At 38.2% G+C, this 12,364-nt stretch overlaps 1 protein-coding gene and 1 pseudogene across 1 annotated transcript; one reads left to right on the forward strand and one right to left on the reverse strand.

The window, feature by feature from the left end:
- Positions 1-1,523: 1,523 nt before the first annotated feature.
- On the reverse strand, positions 1,524-4,515 carry LOC137746535 (uncharacterized). The gene is made up of 7 exons (XM_068486553.2): positions 4,206-4,515; positions 3,984-4,073; positions 3,260-3,404; positions 3,032-3,142; positions 2,874-2,956; positions 2,717-2,771; positions 1,524-1,781 (listed from the first exon to the last, which is right to left on the reverse strand). Exons 1-7 carry the CDS (start codon positions 4,443-4,445, stop codon positions 1,702-1,704), a joined length of 804 nt encoding a protein of 267 aa, XP_068342654.1. The 5' UTR covers positions 4,446-4,515; the 3' UTR covers positions 1,524-1,701.
- Positions 4,516-9,139: 4,624 nt separating this feature from the next.
- On the forward strand, positions 9,140-12,223 carry LOC137748068 (pentatricopeptide repeat-containing protein At2g13600 pseudogene; annotated as a pseudogene).
- The last annotated feature ends 141 nt before the right edge of the window (positions 12,224-12,364 follow it).

Here is a 12,364-nt window from a genome sequence, read left to right on the forward strand (position 1 = left end):
GAAAAAAAAAAGAAAAAAAAAAAAAAACAGACTAAAAATTCTAAAACATTAAATGTGTTTGATAAAACCGAAAAAAAAAAAAAGTGCTTTAAAAAAAAAAAAAAAACCTATTGTCAATGAAAGTAGAAAAACACAAAAGAGCAGAAGCAGATCTATCGTGCTTCTAAAAAAATGCTTTTTTTTTTTTATAAATAAAATATATTAATGAGAAAAAAAGAATATAAGCAGCAAAGAGTAGCTGAAAATACAAACACTCAACAAAGAGCTACAGCTAAAAGAAAAAAAAAACAGCAAAGTTAACAACACTGTATCAAAGCAGCAAAAAAAGCACTAACTATTCATAATTATATTTCATTCCCGTAAAGTAGAGTCTAGCAGCGGAATGGGCGATTTTCAAAGAACTCAATCGAAGTCTAATGTTAGACTTAATTGAGTTGAGAACCACCACAGTGGGTTGACATGAGTTCTTGAATCTACGATTGTTCCGCTCCCTTTAAACATAATACACAGTAGCAACAAGACTTAACTTCAAAATTATCGATGATAGAGATTTTCTCTTGCAACGGCTAGTAGCCCACATGACAAAAATAGGCCAAGGGAGCCTTAGCCAAGGGACATTGCACTTGAATAGCATTGAAGACCAAATACCATCGGTAAAAAAACACTCAAAGAAGAGGTGGCAATGGCACTCCGTAGCAATAGAGCAGAGTACACAAGTGACAAGAATCGACAGAGCAAAACTCAAGATTCTATCCATAGTAGAAACTAGAAAGCTTGCATTTAATAGCCAACCAAAGAATGAAGCTCATCTAGGGAATATTTTGATTATACCAAACAAGCTTAGACCAACCTACTGTAGGCTTGGATTGCCGAAACTTATCCTAAGCAGAAGCAGCAGAGTAGATGCCAGACGATGAAGGAGTCCATCGAATCATATCACCCAAGCTAGGATTTGGCACAATATTAGACATAGACATTTGAATTTCCAACAACTCATGAGAAGAATTATTAGGCCAACACCAATTAGAACCATTCCAACTATTGCAAACCGAAGCAGTTTTTTAAAGCATAGTAATCAATGCTCATTTAATTAAATTTTCAAAGCAGTTTTTTAAAGCATAGTAATCAATGCTCATTTAATTAAATTTTTAAATGACAATTATACCCCCCCCCCCCCCCCCCCCCCCCCCCCCCACAAAAACATACTTTACAAAATTACAATCTTTGTCCTTACATTATTGTCTTTGACAATTATTATATCCTAAGAAAACTTAGACTACCTCTTCGCCAAGTCACTCGTTTCTTCAATGGACAAGTTTAAGGGGGAAGCCCTTCATGTTGGAAGGCATCCTTGTTGCCCATGACCGAGGAGGAACTTAAACTATCATCTTTTATAGACAAATTACAATAGTTAGTTGGCTAGTATTGTGATCGGTTCTACTTTTCAGGGTCGAATTATTTTTTTTGACTAAGTCGAATAAACATTTTTTTTTTTTTGAAGTAATAACTTAATAATCATCCAGTTATCGTCTACTCAAGCGATATTCAATTAAAAGATGAAAACAAATGTTCCACAAGTAATTCAGTTTTGTCCAATAACTTTCATCTTTTAAATCACGACAAACTATAGGAATACTCATGTTATAGATATCTTCGACGCTTGTACAAAACTTCGTACTTAATAACTTAGATATAAATGATTCAGAAGACCTTCCATTTATGCTCCAACGACTCGCAAATCAACCCTATGCAGCCTTTTGCACTCAATGGATAATTTGAAACTGCAGAGCCAAACAAATGCAACATTAAGATATTAATAGCTTCCAGCATGCATGACATAGAGAAGTCAAGTGAAAACGAAACTGGAAGAACGGAAAAAAAAAAAAAACCAGCCGTCCAAGAACAGACAACACGAAAAATTTATACAAACACACAGACGCAAAAGGCAAGTTGTTTTGCCTATGCCAATTCAACAAGGATCTTAAGGAATAAATGCCTTTTTGACAAACATACAAACAACCCAGTGAACGAGCTGCCTTTGTTCGTCATAAACAACATACATACTGACACAATAAGCTAACCTTAAAAGTGTGAGAACCGGGGGAGGCTCCTCATATATCTCAGGGGCGCAGGATAAATAAACAAAAGCAATAACAACCCTTTAAGTACAAACGGTCTCAATCATAATGATAATAATAATGAAAATGACTGAGACAAGTAGAAAATGAGCACTTCAAATCAATAATAACCGAAATTCAAAGCCTGCATCCGCTTATCGTAAAGAGATCAATATTTGGTAAGTTGTTAAATATAGGAAGGATCAAGTTAAGCCATTGGAGTTATTTACCATTTCAGTTCTTATTTGTACTACTACAGAGCTTTTCACATGCACATTTTTTCTCATCAATGAATTTCAAGTACAGAGATACAAAAAATCATCATCGCAGAAAATCCTAAACCCTAAACAATTAAGCCTATCCAATATCTACTTCTGTCAACCATCCGCTCCCCAGTTTTGATAAGATTCAAGTTTCCTATATTGCACAAAATACTTTGATCGCTGTTCTTTTTACTCAAGAATTCAAACTCGACCACCAAAAATCACCTTTTCAAGCTCAAAAGTTCAGATACACCATCTTAGTTTCTTAACATCTATTCACGTTTCGCATCGACATTTATAAAAGCCACATTATCACATAGCTCAAGTATAAATTACCTGATATAAAATCATCTGTATACTCATTGATCTTCCCATGGGCCAGTTCACCCACCTGAACATGTATAAAAAGCCGTTATGCAGATTTCAAATTTCACATACAAAAAAGAGCACGAAGTAGAGGCCTATGAACTGAAATTTAGAATCTCAAACATACCACAAAAACAAGATTCAATTCATCACCGGCAGAATTAACATAGTCATCAATATCAACCACTTTTTCTGAACTATAAGAGAGTCCTATAAACCCAGTACACCAGGCATTAGTCAACGTCAGTAAGATCAGAATACTAAATAGAGGTAGGCAATGCTCACCTACTACACGAGAGTTGACCGGTAAATGTCGGGTTACAGGTTCCGCAATGACACGCATAAGAATTTCATTTGTATCTTTGGTCCGTATGCATTTTTTATCAAGCAACTCCACTTTAAAAATTGCAAAAGTCAAAACACAAAGCAATCTGTAAGTTCCATGGATATATTTTGAAGAGGCTGAATGATGCAGAGTGAATATAAGACAACTAGTAATAGAAGCTAACTTACGCATGACTCCACAAAAGCGCCTACACGTTCTTGGTATACGAACATGGGGTTTAATCTCAAATAACACTCCATTATCTGTTTTCACATACACAGCTCCTACCATACCAGCTTTATTAAGTTTGCTATCAAAAATCGCACGAAGAGCCTGGATGGGTAAAACACTTAAAATCATAAATTTATAAATTAAAAACAGCAAAAGAAACACAACATAGACTACATATTAGTGAGACAATGCTAAAATCTTAGTGGCATTCTACAGTAACCCTTATGCTAACCTCAGTTCCTATGAATGAACTTATGGGTCTGTAACAATGGGATGATACAGTGTAAATTGTTTAATTCGACTTTACTGACTTGTTAATAAAATCCAAAAGCTACTTGAGAAAAATGAGGGTTTGGAAATAACTTTTCTATCTCATATAAACAAACGGATGGATTTATTTAGACCCCAAATTTGCAAAGCTAGGACCCATCTTTTATGCATCCAGAAAGTCTCGGTGCAAATTGTCGTCGGAATTTGTATCAATAACTCAGTAAGTTTTGTCACTGATACTGTGATACATTATCATCAATGATATCAACACCTTATCAAATACCATTAGTTTGTTCACTTATAAGTATTTTCATTAACCTAAGATTATAACTCCACTATATAGAAACCTAACCAAACTCATATAAGAAGATGTAATCAATGTAACTTGTAAGTTGTAGCTCAAGAGCAAACCTGGTAGACAACTCCAGGCCGATAATTATTCTCATCTTTCTTTTGTTTCAGGGCATCAGCGTCTTCCTCTGAATCCAGAATCTTCCACCTCTGAGAAGAAAAAAAGTTAAAAATTGAGGAAATAAAATTCTAGACAAATAAATAAATAAAATAATTTAAAAATCCTCAAAAAAAATTTTACTCGAATATCAAATTAAATTTTGCATGAAGAGTTTCCCGCACCTTTCGAACGATGCCCTTTCTCAGAGAAGCATTTTCTACAACAAAGGTTGCCCGACGGACCTCCACATTCGGCGGCGGGGACGGTATAATGGCATCATGCGTGACGTCATTATCTGTTAACTTTTCAGTTGTTGTCGATTTTTCTTCCAACTTCCGCTTCACAGTCTTATTAGATAAATCCTGCGCCTCCGACTCCGACTCCGACTCCGACTGCGACTGCCTCCTCTTCCGCATTGCCATGTTGTACAAGTAGTGTTCCTCCAGTAACTAGGGTTCGTGGTAAGAGAGAGGAGAGAGTTTTCTATCCCGAATAGCCATGTACTATTCCAAACTCATTATTTTAGCCTTTATTATTTCAACCCTATCAATACTAGGCTTGTAAGTATAGCCTAGGCCCGATGGGTCGGTCTGAGTTTGGTTTGTTGCCCAATGACCCGGCCTTTAGAGCAAGTCCCGCATGCTCTTTAGCTCAATGGACCGGCGATTCCAATCACCCAATTGCCCCAGCAATTAGCTCCAGTCCATGTGGGCAATGGGGCTCGGGGGAGGCCCGGTGGACAGGCCAAGCGGGAATCCATCACCAAAGAGCCTGAGGCCCGAGCGATGAATGGCTGAGGGGTGACGTCAGCCATAATATAAAATTAATAAAAATAAAAAATATTAATAAAAATGTAAAAAACTAATAAAAATGTAAAAAATTAATTAAAAATGTAAAAAATTAATTAAAAAAATCCAAAATTTGATTTAATTTTTCTATAAATATGTTATCATTATCGTCCAACTTACACCATAATTTTATATTTTCTCAAATACTTTGGGTTGTAATTTCTTATTTAATGACATGTGGTATAACGAGACCAATTAAAAAGCATATCCAAAATTACAAATAAAATTATTTTTTATTATTTTATAAAATAAAAAATACTAATATTTTATTGCCTATTGCCATGACTATTCAGTTTAGGGGTGGAAATGCAAAAGGCAGTTACTGTTCACTGGAGGCTATTCAATAGTGAGTTGCCCTAGCTAGGAGGCCTTTGCAACACTAGAGTTGCTCTTAATAGGGCTAGCCCGATCTAGTTCTATGATTATTTTTTCAAATACAAGCGATATCCTTACCCTAGACTAAAAGGATAGGAGGAGAGTTCAAACTTAAGATGCAGTTAAACAAAAAAAAAAAAAAAAAAAAAAAAAAAAAAAAAAAAAAGAACCCCTAACCGGGCGATCCACTATTTACATAAAATCAAAACTTATTAATGTGGTATTGACTTAGTTATCTATAGTTATACAATTTGATTGATTCATTAAACTTATTAAATCGTTTGGTTCAAATGACAACTAGTAATATGTGAGTAAGAGATCATGGGTTCAAATATAAACATCAATAAGATAAGCACCATTGAAGACGAAGAAACATGAGTTCATAGTAGGTGGTTAGTCGCAAGAGATGATGGTGTGTTATTAGGAACGACGCAGTAGGCCCAAAGGTAAGGGTCAATGAGAACAACGATGTGTTACTGGAGATGATGGTGTCTTATTGGAGAAGACACAGTCCCAAAGGTGAGGATGAATGCAAACACTGAGGTAAGGGCAAACGAACATGAAAGATCGAATGCATCGCAACATGATAACTTATGCCAACGATGTTGGCCAGAAATGTGACTTGCAAAGAATTACTCGTTTGTGTTTGTGCCCAATTGGGCATGTTTACCTCAATGAATTACTCGTTTGGTTGTAAATTGGTACTTGGAATAATTGACAATGTAGATAAGTAGGCTAATTAAAATGCGACTCCAAATGCTCAAAAAATGAATGAAGGTTTCCAACTAGCACTTGGCTTATCTTCTCCAATAGCTTCAATCTTCACTAGCCAATGTCAGCCTAATATCCCGTTATGGGGAGATAGGTCGCTGACGATCATGAAGGCCTGCGATGAGATAATTGGAGGGCTGGTTACATCGAGTGTGATTGTTCCAATGGAAGTTAAGTTAAGTTCATTGAATCTAGTCAAGACCTCTGTTTTACGTCTGATCGTACTTTCCAGGTCCATCTTTTGGATGATTCACAGTTGTAGGATATTGATTGAGCTACTGTCGTCCACCATCATCCTATCAACAATGGTGTGGGCCAATTGAATAAAAATCACTAAGGCATCGTCATGGGGAAAGTCTACTCTCTCAGCGTTCTACTCAGTGAAGCCGACGATTGGTCTAGGTGGATCTTCCTATTCTTGCAATTGTTGGTGGCCCCCAGATGCTCGAATTTGACAAAGATGTCGTTGATTCGAATTGTCTTGGTTGGGAGTTCGGCATTGGTTAGGCAGCTGGTCTGTCGACATATTGGTTGCATTTGCTTTCTTTTACACACTTTTCAAGATTCCTCATCCATGTGATGCAATTATTGGTTGTGTGCCCCCAGACCTCTGTGAAATGCGCAATATTTTGTCTGGCCCATCTTGGAGGTATCTCCCTTCATGGGCTATAGCATCTTGAACTATGGCTTGTCCTTGAGGTTGTGAAGGATCTGGTTAATCGGGACTGAGAACTTGGTGTACACCTTGGGTGCATAGCCTTCTTTTACTAGGGATCGATCATTGTGTCTGCTTCCTAGCTTGTTCTTGTCATTAAGCAGTTTATCACCCGCCTTCTTCTGAGTTGGCTCCATGTCTTTACACGGATGCTCAGGTGGCCTCATCCTAGAAGGAATGCATTTATACCAAAACGTAAAAATCTGCTAGGGTCAAGTTCTCGCCCATGATCAGCTCTTCAAAAAGTGGGTGATCTGTTGGGAATCCCTTCCAAAAGGCTGAGCTTGCAATGTTGTCATCGCATTCGACGATCTTTGCCTTCTCCGCCTAGAACCTCTTGACTTATGTGCTGAGTGACTCCTTCGGATCATTATTCATGTTGAAGAGGTAATCAGACTTTTTCTTGAGCGAGCGGTAGGATGAATATTCCTTAGTGAAAACTAAGGAAAATTCACAGAAGTTCCGGATTGAACGTGGCTGCAGGAAGTGGAACCAATCTTGCGCTTCGCCTTGGAGTGTCGTGGCAAAGATCTTGCACATAAGAGCGTCATTGTTGTCATAGAAGGTCATGACACTTCAGTAGTGCATCAAATGCATGTCCAGATCTTCATCTCCTTTGAACAAGGTGAAATGTGGGGGCTAAACTTCCGCGGTGGCTTTGTCTGCGCTATAGGCTACGACTTGCTCCTTGCGAGCTTAGGCTCGGCTTGCCGTGGACTAGGCTTAGCTAGCAACGAGCTGGGTGTAACGACCCATCCCTAAAATATTACGGTTTTTATAATTTTAAAATGTAAAATTATGAAAATACCCTTCGAGGTAAATACGTTGATTTTGTTGATCGTCTTGTCGTGTCATGTAAAATTCATTCCCTTGATATAGCCTCGCAGTACTCATCATTACGAATGCGGGAACGCAAGCGAAAGTGAATTTGGAGCTAAAACAAAGACTTTACGGGACTCAGAGCAATAAGGGTATTTTTGGTAATTTTGTCATGAAAGATATTTTCACCTTGAACCAACCCCAAGTTGACACAACAAGACGAGTCTCAAGATGGTAACACTTATACCCTTTTCGGTGAGAAGAGAAGCCTAGAAAGACACACCATATCTGAATATGAACATAAGCCACACAACCAAAGACTCAAGGGGGAAGAGTATTACTTGACACCACTGGAGCATGTTGTGTAAGGACTTGAAGAGGTGTTTGAAAACCAACCACCCAAGAGGGCATACTATTAATGACATACACGGCATAGGTAACAGCTTCAGGCCAAAAACACTGAGGAACCGAGGCCCCAAGGAGCATTCTACAACCCCATTTTGTTGTGGAGTATGCGAACATGTGGTTTCATGGAGTATCCCTTGATCACGTAGAAACTTCGACAACTCAAAATTGATGTATTCTCCTCCATTATCAGAATGGAGAACTTTGATAACGGAAGAATACTGTGTCTGAATCATCTGAGCAAATGACCTAAATATGGTAGTAACATCACTTTTATTTTTAACACATAAAGTCATGTCATACAAGTGTAATCATCAACAAATGTAACAAACCACCGAATTCTTGAAGAACTAGTAACTGGAGAAGGCCCCCAAACATCGGAATGCACAAGATCAAACGGAAAATGTCTTTTATTCATACTAGGAGGAAACGAAGCACGATGGCTTTTAGCAAGAATATATACTTCATTCACAATGTAAGTCTGATTCATTTATTCCACTAAATAAACTAGGCAACATATGCCTTAAATATCTAAAAATGCATGCCTTAATTGACGATGCAATAACCATACTTCTTATAGATTACTATCACGGAACACTTGTACTGCATGAGCTCTGTCAGGAACGACATCATCCACATAGTACAACTCATCTCTCTTAGTGCCATGCCCAATTATCTCCTTGGTCTGAATATCCTGAAGTAGACAAAAGGACGGATACATTAGAACAACACAATCCAATTGTTCAGTAACCTATGGTATAGAAAGTAAATGATGTGATAAAAATGGAACAAGTAAACATTGATGTAAAGGGAGAGAGGCCATGAGATACACGGTGCTAGCACCAATAATAGGGGCACAAGTACCATTGGCGGTGGCAATATATTCCTTGTGAAATGTTGTCATATATTGAAACATATTCTTATCTTATGTCATATGATCCGTTGCACCAGAGTCCAGAATCCAACATGTATAATGCTTAGTATCGGAGGCCAAAAGAACATGCGCTACAGTATCGGACGAGTTACCATAGGTAGGACGAGTCAACAAGGTTTGACTCGAGTCATTGGAAGTGGTCTCGGCCTCTATTATTTCCCGCACTTCCATGCTCCTTTGCACGCAATTTATTTTCAAATCTGGAAACTAATCAGGCACCTCATGCTTGGCAAAACACGTATCCTCAGTATGACGGGTTTGTCCATAAAAAGTACACTTCAAATCATCTTTATTTTCTCAGGTAAAGGGATGAGAATTCAAAGATTGATTAGAATGATTATTAGGACAAGGGGCACCAACTAGCCGAGAAACCATGGCCATGGTTGGCAGCCCTTTTTGGTTGTTACTCCCACCGATCATAGTGGCATGTCGTTGTGCTTCACGTCGAACAACTAAAAACATTTCCTTAACATATGGTAAGGGTTGAGTACGTTGAATATCACTACGTACTTTATCAGATATATCATTCAAACCCGCCAAAAAAACAGACGGTCAATTTGAATTTCTTCTCAAAGGGTCTTGAGATCCACAACACACTCCATCTTGATTGGTCTATTTTTATCTAACTTCTGCCAAACGGACTTGAGGTCAGCGTAATACACACCAACTGGCAGACCCTCTTGATGGAGTCTGAAAGATTTAACCTTCAATTCATAAATTTGGGAAATATCTGAACCATCATAATAGGTCTAAGCCACCTCTTCCCAAACTTCTTTAGTAGTACGCTAGTGAATAAAAAATCCCATGATAGCAAGTTCCATGGAATTGATCAACCACCCTTTTACTATTGTATTCCATGTCTCCCATATCTGATACTTAACACTATCTTCAGCAAGCTCCTTGGTACTCTCAGTCACAAAGCCCTTCCTACCTCGTCTAGCAATGTGCATCTCTGAAACCTTGGACCAAAGAGGATAATTCGATCCATTTAGTTTCACGGTGTTTGGTACAGCAGATGCATCACTCTGAATAAAGACAGGATTCAATACTGGATTATTGGTTGGGTTATGAACACTGCCCTCCAATTTCAACACGCCACTACCTTCCGCAGATGCCATTTTGCTTTACACAAATCTGCAAAGCCGACACTGTACTTGCATGTTGAATCGATGACGCACCACGCTGATGCACACGCGGCAATATTACACACACACACACACACAACCAACTGAGTTCTATGAGAAGAATTGCAAAAAACCAGTTGACTGAGCACATCGGAAAAACTAGGGTTACGGCAGCCTTGGCTCTAATGCCAAATAGAATTTTACGAGATAATTTTCATTGTACTACTTCCTTGAAATATATACAAATACAAACTTTTTCTATATGGAAACAATAATCAATAAGGGACACAACAATTAATCATTCCTAATAAAGGACTCCTAATAATTACAATATATTTACATACTTATTTTTAATGACTCACAATTACAGAATAGGCTCATTGATGCTTATGGAAAATATGGCTGCTTGGATGATGCATGCAAATTGCTTGATACAATGCTTGAAAGGAACACCTTTTCACTTGGAACTCCATTATAAGCACATTAACGAAGTTAGGTCTAATTGATGTGGCTGTGCAGATTTTTAGGTTAAGGACTGAGCCTGACTAGTGCTCATGTACTTCGATGGTATCAGGGTTTGCCCAGCATGACCGTTTTGAAGAGGCTTTGGAATATTTTACTAGACTGCATGGGGAGGATTTTGTGCCAAATGAATACTCGTTTGGTAGTGCTCTTAGTGCTTATGCAGGTTTAAGAGAGTTGAAAATGGGTGTCCAAATTCATGCTTTAATTGCGAAATCCTCGTACTCATCAGATGTATACATGGGGTCTGCACTTATCAATATATACTATAAGTGTTAAAGTGCTTCTTGTGCAAAAAGAGTTTTTGATAGGATGAATGATCAGAATAATGTTTATGGGAACAGTTTAATTACTTGTTATCAGCATAATGGCCCAGCAAGTGAAGCCCTGGAAGTTTTTGTGCGGATGATGGAGTGTGGGTTCAAACCAGATGAACTAACATTAGCCATTGTGGTGAGTGCATGCACAAGCTTGTCTGCAATAAAGGAAGGTTAGCAAATGCATGCTTGTGTTGTAAAATGTGATAAATACAGGAATGATCTTGTTTTAGGCAATGCAATAGTTGATATGTATGCAAAATGCAAAAGAGTAAAAGAAGCCAGATGGATTTTTGATGGGATGCCTGTTAGAAATGTTACCTCAGAAACTTCCATGGTAAGTGGATATGCAAAATCAGCAAGCGTAAAAGCCACAGGATTGATGTTTTCAAGGATGATGGAAAGAAATATAGTCTCTTGGAACACACTTATTGTAGGTTACACACAGAATGGGGAATATGAAGAAGCCCTTGGACTTTTTCTCCTTTTGAAAATGGAGTTTATTCTGCCAACCCACTATACATTTGGGAATCTGCTCAATGATTGTGCAGATCTTGTTGATCTGCAGCTTGGCAGGTAGGTTCATGTACACGTATTGAAGCACGGATGTCAATTCAAGGTTGGTGAAGAGCCTGATATTTTTGTCGGAAATTCTCTAATAGACATGTATATGAAATGCGAATCTGTTGAAGATGGTTGTCGAGTTTTTATAAACATGTTGGAAATGGATTATGTCTCTTAGAATGCCATGATCGTGGGGTATGCACAAAATGGTTACGGGACTGAAGCTCTTGAAATATTTAGAAAAATGTTGGCATCAGATGAGCAACCAGACCATGTCACTATGATTGGTGTTCTATACGCTCGTAGCCACGCAGGGTTGGTTGATGAAGGAAAAAAATTATTTTTACTCTATGAGTGAGGAACATGGTTTGGTACCATTGAATGACCATTATACATGTATGGTTGATCTGCTCAGTCGAGCTGGTTGCCTTAATGATGCCAACAATTTGATAGAGGGCATGCCAATTGAACCTCATGCTGTTATATGGGGGTCTTAGCTTGCTGCTTGTAAAGTTCATCGTAACATTACCTTAGGGGAGTATGTGGCGAAGAAACTCTTAGATATTGAACCTAGGAACTCTGGACCATATGTTCTTCTCTCAAACATGTATGCCGAGCTCAGGAAATGGGTTGATGTTGTACGAGTAAGGAAGCCGATAAGGCAACGGGGAGTTATCAAGCAGCCAGGTTGCAGGTGGATTGAAATACAGGGCCATGTGCATGTTTTCCTAGTGAAAGATAAACGGCATCCTCAAAGGAAAGAAATACATTATGTTTTGAAGTTGCTCCTCGAACAGATGAAATGATCTGGATATGTTGAAGATGCTTGTGATCTTGAGTCCGATGAAAAACACGGTGAATCCCAACTAACTTTATTGTACCACATCGATATCTTGGAAGATGCAACAGTCGAGTGATTTTCCTCGATAAAACTTGGTATTCTTGGA

Source organism: Pyrus communis, chromosome 2 (assembly GCF_041283825.1).
Source record: "Pyrus communis isolate YQ-2024b chromosome 2, ASM4128382v1, whole genome shotgun sequence".
Lineage (NCBI taxonomy): Eukaryota > Viridiplantae > Streptophyta > Magnoliopsida > Rosales > Rosaceae > Pyrus > Pyrus communis.

What these genes read in the sequence shown, in the direction of transcription:
- LOC137746535 (XM_068486553.2), bottom strand. Translation starts at nt 4,445, where the DNA reads ATGGCAATGCGGAAGAGGAGGCAGTCGCAGTCGGAGTCGGAGTCGGAG. An exon ending in GGCCTGGAGTTGTCTACCAG is followed by an intron (nt 3,405 to 3,983) that starts GTTTGCTCTTGA and finishes TTACCCATCCAG; the next exon opens with GCTCTTCGTGCGATTTTTGA. An exon ending in AATTGAATCTTGTTTTTGTG is followed by an intron (nt 2,772 to 2,873) that starts GTATGTTTGAGA and finishes ATACATGTTCAG; the next exon opens with GTGGGTGAACTGGCCCATGG.